This window comes from Capra hircus, chromosome 16, assembly GCF_001704415.2.
Source record: "Capra hircus breed San Clemente chromosome 16, ASM170441v1, whole genome shotgun sequence".
NCBI classification, from domain to species: domain Eukaryota; kingdom Metazoa; phylum Chordata; class Mammalia; order Artiodactyla; family Bovidae; genus Capra; species Capra hircus.
In genome coordinates, this window is record NC_030823.1 from 456,149 (window position 1) to 482,356 (window position 26,208).

Below are 26,208 nucleotides of genomic sequence, written 5' to 3' on the forward strand. Positions count from 1 at the left end.
GTCAGAGCCTCCCCTCCCCCCGCCCCTCCTCCCGTACCCCTGCCCTCCCCTCCTCCCTCCTTCCCCCTCCCTCTCCCCCGCCAGCGTCAGGGCTCTCCCAGCCTCGTTGGGGCCTCCCCTTCCTCCCCTCCCCCCCCTCCCCCTCCCCCCCCCTCCTTCCTCCTCCCTCTCCCCAGCCAGCATCACTCTCCCGGCCTCGTCGGGGCCTCCCCCTCCTCCCCTCCTCCTCCCCTTCCCCTCCTCCTCCCCTTCCCCTCCTCCCCTCCCCCCTCCTTCCCCCTCCCTCTCCCCCCCGCCAGCATCACGGCTCTCCCAGCCTCCTCGGGGCCTCCCCCTCCTCCCCTCCTCCTCCCCTCCTCCTCCCCTCCCCCTCCTCCCCTTCCCTCCTCCCCTCCCCTTCCTTCCTCCCCTCCCCTCCCCTCCCCCTCCCTCTCCCCGGCCTGCGTCACCGCTCTCCCAGCCGAGTGGCGGCCGCCTCTCTCCCCGACGCTGACGTGGCCGCTACGCCTGACTACCCGACCGCCCGCCGGAAGCGCAGCCCTTGTAGGGCGCAGACTCCTGAGGGCTCCGCGGGGCCGGAGGCCGCACAACAGCGGCCCGCGGTCTCTGGCCGGGCTCTCATCTTCCAAACGACTCCCCGGTCCCGCAAAGGTAAGCCAGTTCAGAGAGAAGAGATGGATTTCCATCTCCTCCAGAGAGCTGGACCGCCCAGGGAGGCAGCCTTCCCAGACACTTTCTCCCAGAATGCTCATCTTTGTGTTTCTCCTGAACCGTTCAATGCAGGACTGAAATGCAGATGACAGCTGGCCTTTGATAGACACACTCAAATGATCCCCATCAGGCTCTGGGGCCCTCAAGTCCGATCCAGAGTCTGTGAGGAGAGGCCAGTGCAGCGTGGTGGGAAGGACAGCCTAGCCTCTGCTGGGTAACCTTAAACCTCATAGTTGCTGCCAGCCTCATTTTCCTTATCCCTGAAGTATAGAAGGTTCTTGCCTTATGGAGTGGTTGTGAGCATCAAATGGGCGTTCAACTTGTTCTTGTAAAACAGCTTTGGAAACTGTGAAGTGTTGTGCAAAATTGTTCAGTTCAGTCGCTCCGTCCTGTCCAACTCTTTGCAACCCCATGGACTGCAGCACGCCAGGCCTCCCTGTCCATCGCCAACTCCAGGAGCTTACTCAAACTCATGTCCATCGAGTCGGTGATGCCATCCAGCCATCTCATCCTGTGTCGTCCCCTTCTCCTGCCCTCAGTCTTTCCCAGCATCAGGGTCTTTTCCAATGAGTCAGCTCTTCGCATCAGGTGGCCAAAGAATTGGAGTTTCAGCTTCAACATCAGTCCTTCCAATGAACACCCGGGACTGATCTCCTTTAGGATGGACTGGTTGGATCTCCTTGCAGTCCACGGGACCCTCAAGCATCTTTTCCAACACCACAGTTCAAAAGCATCAATTCTTCTGTGCTCAGCTTTCTTTATAGTCAAACTCTCACATCCACGCATGACCACTGGGAAAACCACAGCCTTGACTAGATGGCCTTTGCTGGCAAACTAATGTCTCTGCTTTTTAATATGCTGCCTGGGTTGGTCATAACTTTTCTTTCAAGGAGCAAGGCTCTTTTAATTTCATGGCTGCAGTCACCATCTGCAGTGATTTTGGAGCTCAAGAAAAGAAAGTCTGTCACTGTTTTCACTGTCTCCCCATCTATTTGCCATGAAGTGAAGAGACCGGATGCCATAATCTTAGTTTTCTGAATGTTGAGCCTCAAGCCAACTTTTTCACTCTCCTCTTTCACTTTTATCAAGAGGCTCTTTAGTTCTTTGCTTTCTGCCATAAGGGTGGTGTCATCTGCATATCTGAGGTTATTGATATTTTTCCCGGCAATCTTGATTCCAGTTTGTGCTTCATCCAGCCCAGCATTTCTCATGATGTACTCTGCATATAAGTTAAATAAGCAGGATGACAATGTACCCTGGAAGAGCCTATTCAGGTGCCCCTTCTAAGGAAGGGATCAACAGAGGCCCAGATACTGACTTGGCTTCCAGAATTCTGCCTTTCTGGGGCCTCACCCAGCCACTCTGGGATGCCCTTTGACCCTATGGAAAAGCTTAAGCTTTATAAACAAAATCACTTGGTGCCTGCCATCTGTGCTGCCGTGGCAGCGATGGGCTGTTTTGGGCCCGTACTAGTAAGCAAGTGTGGTGAGCATGCTTGAGATGACCTGTCCAGTTAAACCCGGGAAGGAAACCAGAATTGCCAAAAGCCAGTGGGTGAGCAGTCATGTGAATACTTGTACAGTACTGGACTGTCTTCTGCCCCTCCTAATAAGACCTGCAAATCTAGCTCAGAACTTCAAGGGCCAGCAAACTATTTCATACTGGACACCAACTGTCTACTGCTGCCTCCATTCCAACCCCCTTCATTAACTTCAGACCATGTTTGCTGGCAGCTTTGCGTGTATGTCCTCAGTATGCATGCCTCCTCCTTGTCCCCCTCTTGGAGATTCTTGAGGTCAGGAATCATTTCTTTCAAAGTAGGCTGAAGAGCTTCCTCCTTGCACCCTTGAGGATGGGGACCAAGCTTCCTTCTTTTTGATCACTTTAAAACAAGGAGGAGAAAAGGTGTTCAGATCCTGGGGTCAAGTGATTGATTTGTGACTCATGTATAAATGGCACTGAAGCATGGGAGGTCAGACAAGATGAATCTCTGCAATACTCCCCTCGCCCTCTTTCTCCACGTCCTGGCTCAGTGATCCCCACATAACCCCTTCCCTGCCAGGGAAAACTGTGCTGAGTTGCTGAGAAGTAAATTGCACAGTGTAAATTGCAGTTACCCTCTTTTCGGAGGTGGTTGTCCTCATTAAAGATCAGGCACTTGAGTGTGACACCCAAGGCCATATTCCCAATGGGTGTTTGTCAGCTGAGGTCCACTGCTCCTTAGGTGCTAGCTAAGACTGGTTCAGAACTTCATTCTAAGGCCTATAGCAAATCCAGTGCCCCTCCTCAAAATATTCCAGATTCCTCTGGGAGCAAGGTTGGCTCTAGTTTTGAGCTTCTCTTTTCTTAAGTCAAATTAGTTTAGGAAATGTGTTGCTGATCCATGAGTGTTTTTGCTATATGAGCTGGATTTCAGGCCCTTTCCTTACAATTCTTCCTGTTTTCTTTTGCATGGTAATTCAGCTCTTTTTAATCCCTACCCACACTTCTGTGCCTCTCTACAAATTCAGTGAGATGGGCCCAAAGCGTCTGTCTGTTCAAACTCTTAGGCAGATTCCCTCCTCCTGGAATCTGGCTAGAAGAGGGTGGTTGGTGTCTTCCTGGACTTACATGCATTTTTAAATAAGGATGCTTGGGAAAGACCCTGATGCTGGGAAAGATTGAGGGCAGAAGGAGAAGGTGAGGGGCAGAGAATGAGGTGGTTGGATGCATCATTGACTCAGTGGACATGAGTTTGAGCAAACTCAAGGAGATAGTGAAGGACAGGGAAGCCTGGCATGCTGCAGTCCATAGGGTCACAAAGAGTCGGACATGACTGAACAACTAAATTCTTCTTTGAATTCAAAACCTGGGCGTCAGGGAGTTGTTCTCTTTCTAGGAGCTTACCCATCCCCACTAAGAACATAATTCATTCTCCCCAACTTTAGGGGCTAAACCTTCTCAAAGCCCTATTAGACATATCTCATAATATCCCTCTCTCCACTCTCCTCAGGAGCTTTCACCGTGGGACCACATCTCTAATGCTGAAAAGCAGCTGAAAATACCCAGGACCACCTGACTCTCTGACTCAGTGGGACTCAACCCCTGACCTCAGGGGAGTTTCCTGAGCCATGAAGGAAGCCTTGAGCTGAGCACAGAGGGAAACATGGGAAAGGATGTTGATTATTATTTTCCTAGCTATTATCCTGACCTGATTACTCTTGTCATTATGGGCTCTCATTAAAGCTCAGTTGAGGATGACACTAAATGCTACCGAGAATAACTTCAGATTCCTCGGATCCCGTGTTCCCACATTAGGGATTCACACAGATTATGGAAGCAGCAAGGTGGGTCTCCTGGCCCACACTCTCTTATAGATGCGCAGTGTGTGGCTCGGGGAGGTGACTCCCAGCCTGCCCACCAGGCTCTGCTCTGTGAACCACATGGATGAAGTGCTCTGCGTCCCCGGGCTGGCAGCCACGCTCAGCTGAGAAACACCTGGGGCCCTGAAGCCACAGCTGGCCGCCACAGTACCTCTTCTTTAGATTCTTCTCGTGTCCCCATTTCTTGGGTCTGTCTTTCTCCACACGTTAGCCCCCTCCCAGGGGGCTTTCTGGCCATCACAAGTGTGATGCCAGCTTCCTGCCTACCCAGACACCCAGCCGCAGGAGGCCCAGCCCACTAAGGTTTTGCCAAAACAACATCTGCGGCAGCGCTTCTCTTGTTTTCTGTCTGGAGATGAAGGGGGTTTGTCCTGGGCTTCGGGGAGTGAGGATGAGGAGTATGTACAACGTGTCTGTCCTCTCGGTTTGGGAAAGAGGTGATAAATGCAGCTTCAGATCTGCGGCTGACCCCAAGTGCCTGTGCTCCGCTGCTGAGGTTCCAGCACTTGCAGTCACACCTTCTAGCACTGTTGGAGAAGGCCCGGAGGGTGAAGCTGTGGAGGGCACATTCTTGGGGAGGGGGTCTCCAGGATACCAGACTTTTAACAGACAGTTTATATCCTTTTGCTCCTATGATGCACCTAGGGAATTACAGAAGCGAAAAAACCTCTCTGGGGACATTTCCAACCAAATCCTGGTCTAACCACCTGTCCACATCTCCCCTGCTCAAGCTCCCACCCCGTCACTCTCACTCTCTCTCACGCGCACTCAGCCCCTACCGCAGGCCCGTGCTGGTGAAGGAGATCGGAGCTGGAGCACTCCTCTCGTGGGTCAGCAGGACGCAGCAGCTGAGAAGCGACCCTCAAGGGCACCGCCATCTTTGGGGGAGCAGATCCCCTTCATACCGTCAGCCCGTGTCACAAGTCTGATGAATTAGTAACACTTTCCATCACTTGCCCCAGCAGGAGAGAGAGCCTGTGTGAGCCAGTGCGGTGCAGGATAACGTGAAGGTGTGAAAGGTGGCTTTGGGAAGCGCAAAGCAGGCCCTGAGAGCCCAGCTCCAGGAACCTGGAGGCCTGTCTTCCAAGCCACAGAGGCCACCTGCAGTCCCCTGACTGACTCCTGGGAGCAACTCTCCGGGGCTCGTGTCTTTGTGGCTGAAACCCTAGGCTCAGCTGTCTCCCGAGGCACAGGCAGGACTGAACCTTCACTCCTTCCCACACTGGCCACTGTGCAAGGGGCAAACACACTCACTCCCACACCTCTGTGTAAGTGCCCTCCACTAACGTGACTCCCCCCGACCTCCCTCCCGACCCCTCGCGGCCAGCAAAGTCCCTGGTAACCTCAACCTCATCCAAGCGCTTTCTGCAACTCCTGACCTTACCTGAAACAGGACCGTCTCAAGGGGAGCCTGTTGCTCCGTCACAGCCCACACCCCTTCAGGCCCACGTGGTGAGGCGGCATCTTCCTGCTCTGCCTTCCCTGTTCCAGCCATCGCTTCTCATCACTTTCTCTGAAGGTCGTTTAGTGCTACTGTACCGTCGTCTTTGACCTTCCTGGTCACTCTTTCTCACTGACCCCGTGTCTTGGCCCTGTAAGGCCCCGAGTCTTTCTCTCTGTCCCAAATTTCTGCCTCCCCCTGAGGAAACGTCACCATGTGTATGCACAGCTGAATTTTTCTGCCCCTTGGGCTCTCCACCTCCCACTCCACCTGACCATATCCTGCCTTCAGCCTCCAACAGCTGCCACTCCAAAACCCACCACTGCTCCTCCAGAGCCTGGCACCAAGGGTACTCAATAAATACTCCCTAAGTAAGAGGATAAATGAATGAGGGGATGAATGAAGACTGTGTCACAAGAAGGGATGTGGAAAAATGGGAAGAGCTCTCTAGAGGTGAGAGACAGGTTCTAGTCCTAATCCTGCCCTAAATAGCTGTGTGACATTGGGCATCTTTTCCCCTCTCATGGCCTCCTTTTATTCATCTGAAAAATTAAAAACTTTGTGTAGATGATTTCTGAAAACCCTGCTTCTGACTGTTAGCAATACCAGGCTGTGGTTTACTTATTTATGATATTTATGTCAAAAATAAGTATATATACTTATCTATGATGTTTAAGCATTACACTAAGCACTTTCTATATATTATTATTCATCTACCCAATAACTCTGGGAAGAACTTATTGTCCTCATTATAAAGATGAGAACAATTGAGGATAAGAGAAATTAAAGATTTGCTTTGTCATAGATAGTAGGTGGCAGATTCAGGAATAGAATCGAAACAAAAACTTGTTTTTGTTGTGGTCAACAAAAATAAGCGTGTCTGAATGTGCCTCAAGTATCAAGATGAAAGAGGCCTCCTGTTTAAAGAGACTGCTATTTGCTTTTCTAAACTAGGCTTCTGAGGGAGCTTTCCCTGGCAGTCCACTGAAGGGGGCATGGGTTCGATCCCTGGTCAGGGAAGCTAATATTCTGTATGCCGTGTGATGCCGCCAAAACAACAGCAATAATAAATAATATAAATAAAGAAAGGATAAACAAGGTGTCTCTGAGGTGGCCGGGGGCTGCCTTCAGGATGCTGTCTGGGGGTACAGACCGCATTTTGCATAGGCCGGATCCCCACCAGCTCAGCCAACAGTTACGAGCCCGGTGCTGCAGCAGAGGAGGCGCTGACGCAGATCGCGGTGTCTGGGCAGATGCGCCAGGTGTCTTGGTGCCCTCAGAGTGCCTCTGAGACAGGCTGTGTCACGTGAGGTTCATGGACCGTTGCATCAGAATGGCCTGGGTTCTATGACAAATAGGCCTGCATCCCATCTCAAACCACAGAATCAGAACCTCAAGCAAGCAAGAGCCTGCTTAATATGAATTTTTACCAAACTCTCTAGGGATCTGAGTTACTATAGTAAGAAGTCCGAGGGTGCAGGGATTTGAATGCCAGATAAGGGATACTTGATTAATGCTATAGGCAATGGGAAGCCTTTGAAGTCTTTTGAAAGCTGAAAAGTGACATGTTTAGGATATTGTTCAAAGAAAATTATTCTGGCAAGTCTTCAGTGTGGACTGAAGTGAAGAGAGACTGGAGGGCAGAATAACCAGTCAGTCAGTCACTCAATCGTGTCCGACTCTTTGCAGCCCTATGAACTCCAGCACACCAGGCCTCCAAGTCCATCGCCAACTCCCAGAGTTTACCCAAACTCATGTCCATCGAGTCGGTGATGCCATCCAGACATCTCATCCTCTGTCGTCCCCTTCTCCTCCTGTCCTCAATCTTTCCCAGCATCAGGGTCTTTTCCAAGGAGTCAGTTCTTTTCATCAGGTGCCAAAGTGTTGGAGTTTCAGTTTCAACATCAGTCCTTCCAATGAACACCCGGGACTGATCTCCTTTAGGACGGAGGTTGGATCTCCTTGCAGTCCAAAGGACTCTCAAGAGTCTTTTCCAACACCACAGTTCAAAAGCATCAATTCTTCTGTGCTCAGCTTTCTTTATAGTCCAACTCTCACATCCATACATGACTATTGGGAAAACCATAGCCTTAACTAGATGGACCTTTGTTGGCAGAGTAATGTCTCTGCTTTTTAATATGCTGTCTGGGTTGGTCATAACTTTCATTCCAAGGAGTAGGCATCTTTTAATTTCATGGCTACAATCACCATCTGCAGTGATTTTGGAGCCCCCCAAAATAAAGTCAGCCACTGTTTCTACTAATAAGAGTTTTTCCAAGAAAATGCACTGGTCATAGCAAACACCCTCTTCCAACAACACAAGAGAAGACTACACATGGACATCATCAGATGGTCAACACTGAAATCAGATTGATTATACTTTTTGCAGCCAAAGATGGAGAAGCTCTATATAGTCAACAAAAACAAGACCAGGAACTGACTGTGGCTCAGATCATGAATTCCTTATTACCAAATTCAGACTTAAATTGAAGAAAGTAGGGAAAACCGCTAGACCATTCAGGTATGACCTAAATCAAATCCCTTATGATTATACAGTGGAAGTGAGAAATAGATTTAAGGGACTAGATCTGATAGATAGAGTGCCTGATGAACTATGGAATGAGGTTTGTGACATTGTACAGGAGACAGGGATCAAGACCATCCCCATGGAAAAGAAATGCAAAAAAGCAAAATGGCTGTCTGGGGAGGCCTTACAAATAGCTGTGAAAAGAAGAGAGGCGAAAAGCAAAGGAGAAAAGGAAAGATATAAGCATCTGAATGCAAAGTTCCAAAGAATAGCAAGAAGACATAAGAAAGCCTTCTTCAACGATCAATGCAAAGAAATAGAGGAAAACAACAGAATGGGAAAGACTAGAGATCTCTTCAGGAAAATTAGAGATACCAAGGGAACATTTCATGCAAAGATGGGCTCGATAAAGGACAGAAATGGTATGGACCTAACAGAAGCAGAAGATATTAAGAAGAGGCGGCAAGAATACATGGGAGAACTGTACAAAAATGATCTTCACGACCCAGATAATCATGATGGTGTGATCACTAATCTAGAGCCAGACATCTTGGAATGTGAAGTCAAGTGGGCCTTAGAAAGCATTGCTACGAACAAAGCCAGTGAAGGTGATGGAATTCCAGTTGAGCTGTTTCAAATCCTGAAAGATGATGCTGTGAAAGTGCTACACTCAATATGCCAGCAAATTTGGAAAACTCAGCAATGGTCACAGGACTGGAAAAGGTCAGTTTTCATTCCAATTCCAAAGAAAGGCAATGCCAAAGAATGCTCAAACTACCACACAATTGCACTCATCTCACATGCTAGTAAAGTAATGCTCAAAATTCTCCAAGCCAGGCTTCAGCAATACGTGAACCGTGAACTCCCTGATGTTCAAACTGGCTTTAGTAAAGGCAGAGGAACCAGAGATCAAATTGCCAACATCCACTGGATCATGGAAAAAGCAAGAGAGTTCCAAAAAAACATCTATTTCTGCTTTATTGACTATGCCAAAGCCTTTGACTGTGTGGATCACAATAAACTGTGGAAATTTCTGAAAGAGATGGGAGTACCAGACCACCTAACCTGCCTCTTGAGAAATCTGTATGCAGGTCAGGAAGCAACAGTTAGAACTGGACATGGAACAACAGACTGGTTCCAAACAGGAAAAGGAGTAAGTCAAGGCTGTATATTGTCACCCTGCTTATTTAACTTATATGCAGAGTACATCATGAGAAATGTTGGACTGGAAGAAACACAAGCTGGAATCAAGATTGCTGGGAGAAATATCAATAACCTCAGATATGCAGATGATACCACCCTTATGGCAGAAAGTGAAGAGGAACTAAAAAGCCTCTTGATGAAAGTGAAAGAGGAGAGTGAAAAAGTTGGCTTAAAGCTCAACATTCAGAAAACGAAGATCATGGTATCCGGTTCCATCACTTCATGGGAAATAGATGGGGAAACAGTAGAAACAGTGTCAGACTTTATCTTTCGGGGCTCCAAAATCACTGCAGGTGGTGACTTCAGCCATGAAATTAAAATACTCTTACTCCTTGAAAGGAAAGTTATGACCAACCTAGATAGCATATTCAAAAGCAGAGACATTACTTTGCCGACTAAGGTCCGTCTAGTCAAGGCTATGGTTTTTCCTGTGGTCATGTATGGATGTGAGAGTTGGACTGTGAAGAAGGCTGAGCACTGAAGAATTGATGCTTTTGAACTGTGGTGTTGGAGAAGACTCTTGAGAGTCCCTTGGACTGCAAGGAGATCCAACCAGTCCATTCTGAAGGAGATCAACCCTGGGATTTCTTTGGAAGGAATGATGCTAAAGCTGAAACTCCAGTACTTTGGCCACCTCATGAGAAGAGTTGACTCATTGGAAAAGACTCTGATGCTGGGAGGGATTGGGGGCAGGAGAAGGGGCCGACCAAGGATGAGATGGCTGGATGGCATCACGGACTCGATGGACGTGAGTCTGAGTGAACTCCGGGAGATGGCGATGGACAGGGAGGCCTGGTGTGCTGCGATCCATGGGGTCGCAAAGAGTCGGACACGACTGAGCGACTGAACTGAACTGCACTGTTTCCACTGTTTCCCCATCTATTTGCCATGAAGTGATGGGACCAGATGCCATGATCTTAGTTTTCTGAATGTTGAGCTTTAAGCCACCTTTTTCACTCTCCTCTTTCACTTTCATCAAGAGGCTCTTTAGTTCTTCTCCACTTTCTGCCATAAGGTGACCAGTAGGCTATGGCAACAGTCTAGATGGAACAGAAGTCCTGGGGAGGGAGAATTTTGCCCACGGTAAGAGGCAAAAGCAGCAACGATGTTGCAAATGTAGTTGCATTGTTGTGTTGGTCAGTGGCTAAGTCGTGTTCAACTCTTTGTGACCCCATGGACTGCAGCACACCAGTCCTTCCCTGTCTTTCACTGTCTCCTAGAGTTTTCTCAAATTCATGTCCATTCAGTCAGTGATGCTATCTAACCATCTCATCCTCTGCCACCTTCTTCTCCTTTTACCTTCAATCTTTTCCAGCATCAGGGTATTTTCCAGTGAGTCAGCTCTTTGCGTCAGGTGGCCAAAGTATTGGAGCTTCAGCTTCAGCATCAGTCCTTCCAGTGAATATTCAGGGATGATTTTCTTTAGGATTGACTTGTTTGATCTTCTTGCTGTCCAAAGGACTCTCAAGAGTCTTCTCCAGCACCACATCAGTTATTCAATGTTCAACCTTCTTTATGGTCCAACTCTAGGCCTTGGCAACTGATCAGGAGGGGTAGGGTTAAAGATGTCTGCCAAACTCAGCCTGGTGTCTAGACAAAGAACAGTAATGCTATTTTGAGAGAGAATGAAATCAGAAGTTGAGCATAAAGGAAAAAAGTATCTTGACTTGTTCAGTCTGACACGACTGAGTGACTGAACTGACCTGAACTGAGCAAGTCAAGATAATTTTTTCCCTTATGCTCAACTTCTGATTTCATTCTCTCAAAATGGCATTACCATTTTTGTTACAGGCTTGTTACGAGCTGAGATTAAAACACCAGAAAAAATATTTCAAAATGTCCAGTTCTCAACTGAAATAAATAGCAGTTGGCAGCTCAGCAGGAAAGTTAGGGTTAGAGATGATAGTTTGACATTTGCTCTGGGTAGGGAGATGCTAATTGAAACACTTCTAAAATCAAGGTAGATAATGCAAATGAAGATTAAGTATATAAAAATCACAATAAATCCCAGCCTTTTCCCTTTGGCTCACCACTGGAAATCCTGGTGTCACCATGGGCCACTGCCCCGCCCCGTATTATAGATATTGTACTAACAAGCCGTACTCAAAGTCTTCCTTCTGCCAAGGTATCCCTGATTGTGAGATCCACATCTTTGACCTGTAGTGGAAGAAGGCAAAAGTGGATGAGTTCCCACTCTGTGGCCACATGGTGTCAGGTGAGTATGAGCAGCTCTCCTCCAAAGCCCTGGAGGCTGCCTGCATTTGTGCCAACAAGTACATGGTGAAAAGCTGCTGCAAAGGTGGCTTCCACATCCGAGTGTGGCTCCAACCCTTCCCTGTCACCTGCGTCAACAAGATGTTGTCCTGTTTTGGAGCTGATAGGCTCCAGACAGGTATGTGTGGTGGCTTTGGAAAGCCTCAGGGCACAGTGGCCAGGGTCCACTTTGGTCAAGTCATAATGTCCATCTGCACCAAGTTGCAGAACAAGGAGCATGTGATTGAACTCTGCAGGGCCAGGTTCAAGTTCCCTGGCTGCCAGAAGATCCACGTCTCCAAGAAGTGGGGCTTTATTAAGCTGAATGTGGATAAATTTGAAGACAGTGTAGCAGAAAAGCAGCTCATCCTGGATGGATACAGGCTCAAATACATCCCTAGTTGTGGCCTCTGGGCAAATGGCGAGCCCTGCACTCATGAGATCCTTGGTGTTATCCCCTCCTTACTCATGCCCACCAATAAATCCTACTTTCCTATCAAGTAATAATAATAATAATAAACCCCAGCATCCAGCCATGGTTAGTGATAATCACGACTTGGTCTCAGCAGGGATGCTATAAAAAGTAGGTGGGGACTGGACAAATTGAAGGACGCATTCCCTGTCTTAGGTACCAGTCATCGGTAAATAAGAATGTGGAATCAGTGTAAACAGATACGTTAATTTTTAAAGAGACATTATAATTCTAGTATAATTTGATACAACACTGCTACTGCTGCTGCTGCTGAGTTGCTTCAGTCGTGTCCGACTCTGTGCGACACCATAGATGGCAGCCCACCAGGCTCCCCCATCCCTGGGATTCTCCAGGCAAGAACACTGGAGTGGGTTGCCATTTCCTTCTCCAATGCATGAACGTGAAAAGTGAAAGTGAAGTCACTCAGTCATGTCCGACTCTTTGCGACCCCATGGACTGCAGCCTACCAGGCTCCTCCGTCCATGGGATTTTCCAGGCAAGAGTACTGGAGTGGGGCGCCACTTCCTTCTCCAGATGCGACACTACCTACTAGTTAAAAATTGAGAGCTAAAATTTTAAATGCTTAAGCGCTATATAGACCAAACAATGTATATTGTGATTGAGTCTGCTTCACAGGCTTCCAACATGTGACTTCTGAGCTATATGGACGGTAACTGGTAAAGAGAGGAAATCCAGAGACTGTGTACTACGGAGAACCATGACCCTCCCCAGCTCCCAAGTTTGCCTGTAGGTAAGCCCGGTAAAGCTTAGGCAGGCCTGTTATTTTGGCCACCAGGTGTCCAATGGGCTCCCAGGTTGGGTGGCAGGCTGCATCTGCCATGGCTGTTTCTATTCATCACTTGGAAACTGTGGGAAACTGCGGGAAACTGCTGAGGGTGATCCATTGCAGGTTAGAGGCTGCATGCTGCCAGCAGCTGCACCATAGCACCCTCTGTGGCTAGCTTCAGCCTTCACTCTGAAGATTTTGTGTACCTCAGAGCATCTGAGTCCGGAAGCAGATATCTTGTTTAGCAGATCCTACTTGCTCACTTTCCTACAAAGAAGTTCTCTTGCCAAATTTAGGTCTTTTTTGTGCAATGGCATCTTCTTTTTGCATCTTCCTTCAGAGCCACTGGGAAATGGGTTACTTTTTAGCTTTCTGACTCTTCTCCAACCCTCAACAGTTTCTCAGAAATTATCCTTACAGACTTGAAAATGGTCGTGACCAGGGGATTAGAGAGTCCTTTTCATATTTATATTTTACCAAGACTTCCTTCAGTCCAGATGGGTAGTTTTCCACTTAACCCTAATCATCTTTACATTACATGTTTCTGTCCCTGTTCTCAGTTCACTTTGGGGTGAGGAAAGGGAATTAAAGACAGACACTTAAAGATAACTAACATCCCCAATTTCTTAGTCTTCTTTAACAAGTTCTAGGAACAATGTTATCTTCTTTTTGTCTTTGATTCCTGTTCCTGATTCTAAAGAGTAATTCTCAGACTGATGGTCTAGAGCTGATCTTGAAGGGTACAACTTTGTGAGACGGTGAGAGGGAACTCAAAAACATGTCCTGAACATTATCCAATAATGTTTGCAAAGAATTATGAATATGTTTAGCAATATTTCCCCTTTGATTAGAAGAAAAGGCATTCATCCTCCCTGGGTGACGTTTCTTATCAGCTATGGGCAGCAGTGCAGGGTTATCACCGATGAGGCCTGAAGAGAGGAAAGATCAAATTAACATCTATACCAGCCACACGCAGACACACCTGCCAAAATATACACTCCACCAAAATACAAACACTTTACAAAATGATGCCCTTCAATATATACTGATGCTGCTGCTAAGTCACTCCAGTCATGTCCGACTCTGTGCGACCCCAGAGACGGCAGCCCACCAGGCTCCCCCGTCCCTGGGATTCTCCAGGCAAGAACACTGGAGTGGGTTGCCATTTCCTTCTCCAATGCATGAAAGTGAAAAGTGAAAGGGAAGTCGCTCAGTTGTGTCCAACCCTTAGCATGGACTGCAGCCTACCAGGCTCTTCCATCCATGGGATTTTCCAGGCAAGAGTCCTGGAGTGGGGTGCCATTGCCTTCTCCATCAATACATACTATGCACATGCTAATATCTGCAAATATATATGTGCAGGCCCTTCTATCCACAAATATCAAACACATTCAAGTACGTACATTCATATATACTGCCTCCCTACCCACACGGATACACACACACATACACATGCACACTCACACACTGACTTACTGAAACTACGCACTGCACAGTGTTAGAATGAGCTGATATAATCTTCCTAGAAGATCACAGCCCAGCCTCAGCCTGCAGATCAACTTTACTTAAACTCAGGTTTCAACACGTAGTGGAAACTGGGAGGTAGTCTTGACAACCGAGCTAAGGCCCTGCAGGGTCAGCAGGCTGCTGGGAGAGATGGTCACGTACAATGATCTGATTGTGCTGCATTGGGGAGTGGAAAGCAGAGCATGCCTGATGACCCCACAGACAAAGCTAGGGCTGAGAACTGAGGAGAGGAACCCAGTTCTGGGTGGGGATTTGATCTGAGAAGGGTTGTTAGGGAAGCTGTGGGTCACTCTAGAGCGGCCTCACAGGTAAGCTGTGCAAGTGGGTGAGATGGGAATCCAGAGAAACAGTGGGTTGGGGTCACATGCACAGAAAAACTTCTGGTCCAGTTGAGGCATACACTGGCATCACTCCCACCTCCACACTACCTGCCCAACATGGCAGTAGGTAGAGTCATAGTTCAGCAGAGTGTGAGGACATTTAATGTTCAAAATTCAACTCAAGGCATTTGGAGAGAGGGGAAGAGAAGAGTTAGGAGGAAGAGGAACAGGAAGAAGAGAAGAGAGAGGGAGGGACCCATGGTTCTTATCAGATGCTAGAACTATACCTTGGCTATGCCAAGAAATGGGAGGCAGCAGGCGACAGAAGTGAAATCTGGACTTAAGAGCTTCTCAGGACCCTGGTCCTAGCAGTTTAAGGGAAGTTTCAGAGAATTCCAAAAGTAATTTGGATTCTTATAATGTATTTACCTTTTTAAAAGAAACTGAGAATCCAAATCCTGTAAAGTGACTTGGAAGCTTTGCATGTTGAAAGCATTAAACTTCCTCTGCCTAGGCTTGTGTGTGGAAAGAAGAGAGGATGAGAAAGTACATGAAGTGCTTTCTGGCTCTTACTATCAATGCCCTCTACGAAGTTCAGTAATTAACCACCAATAATGAGACTAAGACACTCCCTGGGTAATGGGGGAATCTGTGGGGTAAGACCTTGCTCCTATTTCAAAATGAAGAATATTCCCCTCCAATTCATTGCCTCGTCATCTAGAATAACAGCTCTGTGGGATGAGGTGGGCCTAGGCGCCGCTGTAGTAGAACAGGGGCTTCATGGTCTAATGAAAAGGGCATGATATTTGAAGTCAACAGATCTGCTAGTCCTGGACTGCTGAGAACTAGCTGTGTGACCTGGTGAGTGACAGGAAAACCTACAATAAGGACAGAATTCTTTTTCCTAAGGCAAAAAACAGGTGATCTGTCACAAAACCTTCCCCCCATCAATTATGGACTAGAGCAAGGCCCAGAACAGCAGACCCCTGTCAACAGCATACCCAGGAAGATGTTATTTTCAGATTTTGGTGTGAAATCACTCTGCACACATGTTTATACCTTGGCCTGTTTCCCTGGTCTTGCTGACAGCTGATCTTTTTGTTTGATGTTCTCTGGGTTATCTTGTTTCCAGTTCCAGCCCTATCTCTGAACACACATTGTTTCCCCCCTCAATGAGCAGAGGTAAGAGTCTAATCCAGCCTGATCCAGCTTTGGGGAGGAGTCAGTGAAGAGCTCATCTAAGAGATTTGTTCAATGCCAAAACACCCAGGTCATTTGAATAGGTTATATGAAGCAATGGAGCAGAATATTTGAAACCTGAACTGTCCTGGAAATATAGAACACACGAGCATAGTAACCTGTTTTCCAGTAGTCTGCAAACAAGATGTGAGCCTCTAAAAATATCACTAATCTTATCAAACAACAGATTATAAATGCCAAATGAATGGTATGGATAATCTTAATTCTGTAGTGAGAGAATGATCGGCACCAGTTTTCAAAGTGGAGGACCCAGCTTAAGCTGTGCCCTCAGGTGTGTGAGGGCTCGGGAAAGATGGCAAGGAGGCAGCGAGGCATCCAAGAGATGATGGCATGAGTGCAGCAAGGCCAGGCACATTCATAGCACATGGGATGGGGACCACATTACAGGGCAGGGATAGGGATCGTGGGCAAACGCTGAGGGCCCTGGGATGCAGAACTGCGCTGATGCTTAGAGAACAGTGAGGAGAGTCACCTGGGAGCACAAAGTGGCAGAAACCTAAAAAGGTAGACGCAGCCAAATGATGAAAATTCTTAACTATTACACAAAGGGGTCCATACTTAATGCAGTAGACAAATGGAGGATATCTCAGAATGATCTGAGCAAAGGAAGAGCACGTGAGTGAAGAACTTTAGGAAAGTAAATCTACTAACAGTGAGAAGTGTGGTTTGGGGACTGGATTTGATAGTGTCTACTGCAGTCATCTAGACATGAAGTAACACGCCTTGAGACTGGATCTAATGAAAAGAAACAAGCCAAAAGTCAGTATGAGTTTTCTCAGTAGAGTGACTGGGGAACCGGTGGTATTTGAGAGAAACGGAGGTTAGGAAGGAGGCTGGCCTTGGAGAAATCAGTGGAGTTTAGACTGACGTTGATGTAGAGGCTGGACATCCAAGAGGAGCAGATAGGAGGAGCGGGATGAAAGGACATGCGAACAGACTTGCGGAAAGGAAAGCCAGTGGTAAAAAACAAAGTAAATATCAAAGTGGACAACATGAATCAGATCTCTGTGAGGAAAAAAAGTGGAGAGAAAAGGAAGGGGAATGAGTGGACATAATGAGGAAAGGGGAACAGGAAGGGATCCGTGGGAGACACAGCCGGGGAGGAAGGAGGCAGAGGAACCTGGGGTCAGGGAAGAAAAGAGGAGACTGCCCCAAAGTGAAGGAGAATAAGGATTTACAGAGGCCATCGGGTTTGACTCGATGTTAATATCTATCTACGGGGCACCTACGTATTCTGAACCCTGGAATGTTGGTTGGGCGTTATCTTCATTCAGCAGACCTCAAGGAGAGCCTGTGATGGCGCCAGGTTCTGAGGATGGAAGAGCAAGACCCGCCAGTCTTGCTGCCGCCAACACTGCCGCCACCGCCGCCCAGCAGCACTAGGTGAGAGTAGGCCACGGTTCTAGGCAAGAGGACAGGCATTTCTGGAGAGGAAGAGCGGAACTTGGGGACCTTGGCACTACCGCAGAAGTAAACAGAAGGCTAGTCTCCGTTTCCGGAGAGTCAAGAAGCCACTCTGGTGGGAAAGTGGTAAAAAGGGCGAGTGGCTTTGACAGGGTGTGGCTGAAGACGCAGGAGTCAGAAAAGGGGAGCGCCTGGGGGAGGTGGCGTCAAGGAAGGCTTCTCGTCGGAGGTGTTCCTTAAGCTGTGTGGAAGGACGGGAGGAGAGGGGAGGTCAGACCACACCCAGCCTGACGCGCTGCTTTCCTTCCCAGAGACCCCGGCCGCTCCCGGTCTCCCTTTGCCCTGCTTCCCCGGCCGGCACGCGGAGATCGAGTTCCCAGAACTGACGTCACGGGCAATGACCTCAGGGCGGCGGGGGCGGCGGGGGCGGCGGGGGCGGCGGGGGCGGCGGGGGCGAGCGCGAGTGGGCAGGGCTGATACAGGCCCCCGCCCCCTTCGCGCCGCCGGCCAATGGCCTCCGCCGCCAGTGCCCCCGCCTCTCGCCGGCGCCTGAAAAGGGCAGCTCGTGTTACTAGCACTGACGTCAGCGGGCGATGACCTCAGGGCGAAGGGGGGCGGGGACGAGCGCGCCGGGCGGGCGGACGCCAGGCCCCGCCCCCCGGGCCGGCCGCCACCCCGCCTCTCGCCGTGGCCTGAAAAGCTCGTCTCCGGGCGAGTCCGGGCAGAGCCGAGGGGCGGCGGAGCGAGAGAAGGCTATCTGGGCAGCACGTCCAGTCGGAGACCGCCCAGGCCCGCGACAGGAGCCAGACGCGCAGGGCCGAGAGGAGAGCAGACATGCTCCCGGAGATAGCCGCCGCCGTGGGCTTCCTCTCCAGCCTTCTGAGGACTCGGGGCTGCGTGAACGAGCAGCGACTGCAGGTGTTCCGCGGGGCTCTCCAGGCGGCGCTGACGGGTGAGCACGGGGCGGAGGGCCCGGCGCCCTCGGGCTCAGTCCCCCCCGAGGGCGGGCTCCCCGCCGAGCGGCCCCGGCCCGTTCGCTCCCTCGGGTCGTGGTCCTCGGCCCTGCGCTTGGGGCCGGGTGCGCCGTGGTTCCGGCTGGCTGCTGCCCTCTGAGCTGTCGTGGGCGCAGAGTCCTGACTGCGACCCCGGGTCGCCGCTGGGTGCCGCGGAAGCGGGGTGCCTGTGGGTCTGCGTGCGGGCTCTTCTCCCTCACTGGACCCAAGACTCTTCAGGCCACAGCCCGACCAGCCGAGGGTCCTTATGGAACGAGAAGGCGCAGTGGAACCTTCCAAACAACTCGGGCTCCCAGCCGAGGCTCTTCCGGCCGCGCGAGGCGCGCCGTGCCTGGGGCAGTGGCTGGCACTTCAAGTTAGAATCCGGGCCCCCTTTCTATCCTCCAGCCTCTCTTAGCCATCTGCCACCATTTCTGGTACCGAGAGAGGCTTGTATGCAGTAACTGCGCTCCGCGGGGCTGTGTTGGGCTTGGGGGTGGTGCGGCGTGAGATGAGGAGGTGGGCAAGAGATAAGCAGCTGCTGGCTGGGAAGAGACCTGTCTCCTGCTGTTGGCTGGCGGGCTTGGGCAGCGATAGCCATCTTTAAATGTGCCGACACAGTCCCGCTTCTTTCTGAGGGACAACATATGTTTCATTAAAACATCCCAGTTCTGCCTTCCTTAGCCACTGTGACAGGCCTTTGACTTTTCAAGGCAGAGGAAACCACCGAAGCACTGGGTGGGAGACATGATGACTTGCTGTGGGCCCCACAGTGAGGACAGCCTTTTGGCCTTGAAATTTTGACTCAGAGGTTCCCAGAGGCCCTGCCTGGACATGTCAGCCCCAGGCACATCCTCCTCCTTAAACCGGGAATGTGCCAAAGGCAATATACTGGCCACAAAGGATTGCCCCAGAGCTCTGGCACACCCTCTCGGTACACATACACCCATGTCTTAGAAGGAGGGGTCTTTCCAGATTCCAAAATTATTATTATTTTTTTTGCTACAATGTCAGGAGGGTCATAAAACTCTTGAGAAACCATGTTGCTTACTTAAAATAACTAGGCCCTATCCTCTCATCCTGTCATCACCCTCACCCTAACCATCACGCTCACCCGAACCTACCAGTGCAGGGACAGAGACTTGGGTTCTGTCCCTGGGTTGGGAAGATCCCAGGGGGAAGGGCATGGCAACCCACTCCAGTATACTTGCCTGGAGAATCCCATGGCCAGAGGAGCCTGGCGGGCTACAGTCCACAGGGTCGCGTGAACACAACTGAAGCAACTTAGCACACATCCCATCACCCCCCGCCCCTTGTGGTCGCATCCATGGCCCAGCTGCACTAACCAGTGCATCTCCGCCTTGTCCTGTCTCCACAGAGCACTACAAACACCATTGGTTTCCTGAAACACCATCCAAGGGCTCTGGCTACCGCTGCATCCGCATCAACCACAAGATGGACCCCATCATCAGTAAAGTGGCTAGCCAGATTGGACTCAGCCAGCCTCAGCTGCACCGATTGCTGCCCAGTGAGCTGACCTTGTGGGTGGACCCCTATGAGGTGTCCTACCGCATTGGGGAGGACGGCTCCATCTGCGTCCTGTACCAGGAGGCCCCAGCGGCCACATCCTATGGACTTCTCACCTGCAAGAACCAAATGATACTGGGCAGGAGCAGTCCTTCAAAGAACTACATCATGGCAGTCTCCAGTTAGATCACTTGCCAGCCCCAGCTGGCACTCTGCTGTACTCAGCTCTGCTGTGAGAGCAGGCCACTGCGTATCTCAACCTGGGGAACTGTATTTTAAATGAAGAGCTATTTATATATATATATATATATATATTTTTATTTTTATTTTTTTTAAGAAAAGAGGAGGAAAAAACCAAAAGATTTTTTAACGAAAAAAAACCTTAAAGGATGCTGCTTCTAAGTGGCCTCCGCAGGTGCCTTTGGGGAGAATTGTGTGCTTGAGTCTGGGAGCCAGTGTCTGCCTGTGGGAGGGAGGAATGGTGTTCTGGCCCAGGTGAGAGAAGTTTGGCTAACACCCCAGGAAGGTGTGGGAGGGAGCAAACAAGATTAGCAACTGTGAACAAGAGAGGTCAGGATCTGTCCTGGGAGAGAAAAGAGGCTGAGTTCAAACTTCTCACTCTCCCAACCAGGACACCTGCACCCCTGGCCCCTCTCTTACTCAAGGGCATTCAAGCCTGGACTTAAGTCATACTATATTGCCTAATCTTCTCTTTTATTTTTATTTTTTTATGAGCTCCTAGGCACAGAATGAAAAGGCCTTTCCTAATTCCTTCTGTCCTGAGTAGCTTTTCTTGAAATTGTGACTTGTTTCTAATTCTATTCTCAGAGACCTGTAGATGTTGCTTCCCACCAAGAATATAAAGCTTTTTGTTCTGGAGGTCAGGGGAGTGAGGCAGGGGTTGGAGGTTACTGGAGTCGGGACAGAAGGGCATCATGTACCGACCCTTGCCTTGCTGTAATGCTATTCCGTGTGGCGATTAACTTGGGGGTGACTTGGAATTTTAGAATCCAAAGAGTATCCACTGGGATGTTTTTTTGGCCAAAACTCTTCTTTTTGTAACCAGATGGAAGTCCTAATGATGCTACCATCATCTGTTCGAGAGGTAGCTCAGAAGCTACAGGGAACTTCAGGTCCTTGATTATTGCCTTCTTTTTAAAAGCACACACTCCTCCCCAACTGCCCCCCCCCCTTAACCCACGAACCCTACCCCACACCCCTCCCCTTCTGGTTGGGTCATGGAACTCCCCTATTTTCTAGGACAGGAGTTCTCAGTCACTGTGCAATATGGCCTCCTGGGTCCCAGGAAGAGCTGGAGGAGAACTGGCTGTCACAACCTCCTGGCGCCCTGGTGGGCTTAGGAAACTCTCTCTCTTTCTGTCCTCAGGACTATGGATTTATGCTCAGCCTTGCAGGTATTTCTTGGCTGAAGGAGAGAATGCCCCAAGTTACTGCTTGGTACTCTTATAGAACTGACTGTAACAGCCAGACCTTGGGCATTGTTTTTTCCTCGGTGGTGCTCAGAGCACCCGTGGGAGAGGCTGCCGTCTCGCTCCCTACAATCCAAGCTTGTCTACAGACTTGTGCAATAGTTACTGTGCTGAGTCTGAGGAAAATGGAAAATTCCACAGGGAAGAAATCCCATTGCTTCAGTTTCTCAGTGACATTGGTGAGGGGTCTTCAAGCCGTGAGTTCCCCAGACCCAAGTCCCCTTGCGAAGGCCACAGCTGGGTGTCTGGTGAACCTGGCTGCTGTCCCGCTGTTGCCCGTAGTGAGGGACTTTTCTCTCCACTGCCGGTCCCCTTTCCTGGATTTCTTAACTACTCGATTCTGACTCAGAGGTGCTATTTACCAAACACTCTCCCTACCCATTCCTGCCAGTTCTGCCTCTTGAACTTTGCAAATCCCAAGCTCCCTTCCCAGGCCCTGTTTCCAGTCCTTATTGCTTTAATGTTGACTTCAGGCCGGTAGACCCAAGTGCTCATTTTCTGGCATATGGGTTGAAACAAAGCTGTGAATCCCTGCAGATTGTTGTTACATCTTGTCTGCAAACAGTTTCCTGCCTTTTTATAAGCAGCCTGGTGGTTTCATACTTAATCCTTTCTCTCTTCTTTTTGACATTCACTTTAAAAACAATAAACACCCAGAGCTGGACTGTTGAGCAGGCCTGTCTCTCCTTTTAAGTAAAAATAAATACATTTGTAAGCTATTCTGACAGAAAAGACAAAGGTTACTAATTGTATGACAGTGTTGTTATATGGAAGAATGTACAGCTTTATGGACACATGTACACTTTTTGGGTTACTTTAATAATAAAAATGTAGCAGATGAAGTCCTGTGGTGTGGAGAAGATAAAATTCCCACATGGCTAATTTGCGTTTCCCTCAGATCCAAATCCTTTGTGTCTCACGGTGTTTCTCTTTAGCTGGATTCAGAAGTCCTGTGGCATAGGTGGGAGGGACATTTCCAAGCATTTCCTCTTTCTTGGGAAACAGCTTCTTCCTTCCTTCCTTTAATGCATATTCTGACTTCCATGTGAAAATGCTGGATGGGCCCATGATCTAGTCTGAACTTTCCTAGGTTACCCAGGGCTCATCTTATGTATCCTGTTCTTGCTCAGCCATACTCATGAGTTCATTCAGCAAGCATTTATTGTATGTGCTAGGTACTAAAAACATTAAAAATGATTAAGACATGGTCCGTTCACAGACTGGGGTGGTGAACAGAGGACGCTGAACCCCTTTCCAGATTGGGGCAGAATTTTTAAAATTCTTGTCCTGTTCCCTTGTGATCTTTTGGGGCTCCCACATGACACTATTCTTACTATGAGAGCAATTGAGCCTCAGGATACAGGCATTGGCGCTGAACATGTGACAGAAGGTTAATGTTACCAGTTAACTAAAATGTGGCTACTTCTGACATCAAACACCAAGAGCAAACGTTTGTTACCCACTTATGATTCTCTGACTGGATGGATGGGATCTGTGTAAGGACATACGAGCAGCCTTCCTTGTCCCTGACTTTTGGGTTCTACCCATGAGGTTTTGACACAGGCTTCTCCGCTCCCACTTCACTTGCTGGCTGTGCAGTTCACACTGAGGTCACAAGTGAATTTTTGACCTAGGGTATCTTTTTGTTGGCCATAAGTGGGCTATGCATGCGTGCTTAGTCACTCAGTCATGTGACTCTGCAACCCTCATGGACTGTAGCCTGCCAGGCTCCTCTGTCCATGGAATTTTCCAGGCAAGGATACTGGAGTGGGTTGCTGTTTCCTACTCCAATGGATCTTCCTGACCCTGAGTCTCTTGCGTCTCCTGCATTGGCAGGTGGATTCTTGACCACTGCCACCTGGGAAGCATAAGTGAACGGTACTTAAACTTAGTTTTAAACATGTCGACTTGTGAACAGTGGCATACCCCCACCATACGCATACTTCATACCTCCATGACCTTCATCAACAAACACGCAGTTTGACCTAGGTGTCCTAGATGGGAAATAGGCCAGGGAAGCTATGTGTGATATACTGGGAGGGTAGGTGAGCCAGGAAATGGCAGTCAGGGAAGCTAGCTCTTCTGTACCACAAATAGAATTGGTTAGAGACCCATTTGTGTCAAGGAATTGTTTAAAAGAAATGGCCCCATTTCCATGGCTACCTTCTAACACAGATGTCTTAGGTACTCATTTGTCAAGGACCTACTTTTTTGGTAGGTCGTTACAAATGAGGTTAGGGTTGAATTTTTGCTCTTATTAGGTACAAAATCAGCATCTATCTTCTTGTTTCCCAATAGACTCCTCTCATGAAGGATATTTCATTGTTTAGTCAAAGTCCTGAAATTCAGGAAGGGTTGTCTGGAAGCTAAGAGGATACCGTCAGTCACTTCTGTTTCCAGGGAACCCGTAGAATGGCAGACTGGCCTTGGAGTTGCTCTTGGTTCTAGATAGACTGGTAGTCCCTCAATTTACATAGGAGGGTTCTGTGATCAGGCAGTGTGCTGTTTACTTTAGATCTGTCAATCAGAGTGGAGAGCTCCCCTTAGCCAGGTGAGGAAACAGGGGCTGGGAACAGGAATTGCTTGAGGAGTTGCAGTTGGTGGATTTTTTGTGTTCAGGGCCCAAGCATTGGTTGGTCCATTCTGCTCCTAGCTTCTCTACTTGGTAAACAGCGCTAGCCTGGGAGACCTGTGCTCGGTCAGCTGTTTCTGGATGATAGGCACCACCCCAGAGAGTGTAGACAGGGCTCTAGGAGCTGTAGATTAACAGCCCATCCTGGCTCCTGATAAGAAGGTTTGGGTGGGAGAGTCCTTGATGCTGCAGCAAATGAGCCCCAGTGGAAAGAAACCCACTTCAGTGAGGCTGACGTCTGCTCCTTTACTAGCCTGTGGTCAGGAAATATCGTGGGAAATCCTGGCTTCCAGGAGAGTGCTGGAAAGAGTGGTACAGTAGGGAGTTCTAGGCTGGGAGGGAGAATCTATGGGTTGTGGTCCAGGTTCTTCTTCCCAACTAACTGTGTGAGTTTGAATAAGTCCCTAAGTTTTCCTATCAGAAATTAGGAGGTGACCTCTGTTCCTTTCTTCAGCTTTTGGTTCTAAATCATCTTCTTTATCCTGGCAATCACTGGAAGGCAAATTAGCACATTTCTTATCATTATTTTCAGTTAGTTGAACCAAAAGTTCATTTGGGCTAGGAAGTGGAATCAGTAATAATCTTCCCTTGTTCAGATCAGATTCCTGACTGATAAGGTTTAAACTCCCAGATCTAGGGAGGCAGTGCTGCCAAGAGGTCAGAAGCTCAGACGCTAGTGTCAGCCTGCCTAGAAACCTAATCTAATCTAATCTCAGCTCCACCACCTACCTAGACAGTGTATTAGAAAGCAGAGACATCACTTTGCCAACAAAGTGATACAGTCAAAGCTATTGTTTTTCCAGTAGTCTTGTATGGATGTAAGAGATGGACCATAAAGCAGTCCCTTGGACTGCAAGGAGATCCAACCAGTCCATCCTAAAGGAAATCAGTCCTGAATATCCATTGGAAGGACTGATGCTGAAGCTGAACCTCCAATACTTTGGCCACCTGATGTGAAGAACCAACTCACTGGAAAAGACCCTGATGCTGGGAAAGACTGAAGGCAGGAGGAGAAGGGGGAGACAAAGGATGAGATGGTTGGATGGCATCACCGACTCGATAGCATGAGTTTGAGCTCCGATAGCATGAGTTTGAGCTCCAGAAGATGGTGAAGGACAGCACTGCCATGCTGCAGTCCGGGGGATCACAAAGAATCGGACACAAGTTAGTGACTAAACAGCACCACCACCTACCTACTGGCTGTGAAACCTGGGGCAGATTACTTCACCAGGCCTTCATTTCCCCATTTGTAAAATAGGCTTAGGAATAGAATCCATCCCAAAATGTTGTGAGGATTAAATGAGATGCATATTCTATCCATATTCTTGAATAGTGCTTTGCACTATTCTATTAATTACTAAACGAACAAGAATTATAGTTTTAAGTAGAAATTGACCTCATCTCTTCAAGGGCTCTGAATTGGTCCCGAGATGAGTAAGGACTCTGACTTTCTGACAACTGGAAGGAAACCATTATAAGAGTAATAGTTCCTATGAAGGCCTCTAAGAGCAGCTACAGAGAACCCCATTCAAGCAGTCTCTCTGAGTACCTGATGAATGAATGAATGAACTGATGTCTGACCTTTGTCATTGTTGCTGAAATGGACAGTGTTCTTTCCAGACAGCTGATCTCATTGGCTACTAAACAGTTTTAACCTGTTGGCTTCAGGCTCTGCTGTAGATTTATACCAAAGTGGCTACATGCTCATTCGCACACCAAGTGGGTGGAGAAAGAAATTTTCCAATAACACCTTTACTTACCTACATCCTGCCTACTTATGGAATCACACCTACCTGCTCTCCCTTCCCAGAAGACAGATAAATGGGGAAGTTGAGAAAGGCAAGGGTGATGAGTTCTAGAGAGTTCTGCCTTTCTTTCTGCACCATTCATTTGCAGAGCCAGCAAGAAAAATATTTGAGCTTAGTCTGAAAGATTACCAGGGCGCTGGATAACAACAATTTTATACAAACAAGTGTACCCCACACATGCAGCCAGGCCTTCCCCTGGCATTGAGAGAAGCCAGGTTCTCTGACCTCCCATCAGCTCCAGGTCATTTTGTTCCCACCAGAACCCTGGCTATTCCACTGCCCACCCTCATTCCCATAAACAAGGATGGGTCTTAATTCAGTCAGCCTGGTAAACCTGATGGGTTGCCCAGAGCACATCAGGTAAGAAGTTATGGCTGGGCAGGCTGGAGCAAGAGCTACTTGATTTACCAGCAGGGAGGGACTCTTTAAAGTTTGGTGGGTAGCAGGGAGGTGAGGGAAAGACCAGACAGTCAATGGATGAGGCTAGCTGGA

The 26,208-nt window shown here is 48.7% G+C and overlaps 1 protein-coding gene, 1 long non-coding RNA gene and 1 pseudogene across 2 annotated transcripts; all 3 read left to right on the forward strand.

Moving 5' to 3' along the window:
• Positions 423-3,958, forward strand: LOC106502936. The gene is made up of 2 exons (XR_001296605.2): positions 423-651; positions 3,704-3,958. It is a non-coding gene; the product is annotated as an uncharacterized LOC106502936 (long non-coding RNA).
• LOC102183166 lies at positions 10,727-12,236 on the forward strand (annotated as a pseudogene).
• Positions 17,978-22,118, forward strand: BTG2 (BTG anti-proliferation factor 2). Its single transcript, XM_018059998.1, has 2 exons — positions 17,978-18,219; positions 19,638-22,118. Exons 1-2 carry the CDS (start codon positions 18,102-18,104, stop codon positions 19,970-19,972), a joined length of 453 nt encoding a protein of 150 aa, XP_017915487.1. The 5' UTR covers positions 17,978-18,101; the 3' UTR covers positions 19,973-22,118.

Excerpts from the sequence above, each read along its gene's own strand:
- BTG2 (XM_018059998.1), top strand. The coding sequence starts at position 18,102 with ATGCTCCCGGAGATAGCCGCCGCCGTGGGCTTCCTCTCCAGCCTTCTG. Across the intron at positions 18,220-19,637 it reads TCTCCAGGCGGCGCTGACGG|AGCACTACAAACACCATTGG; the intron begins GTGAGCACGGGG and ends CTGTCTCCACAG.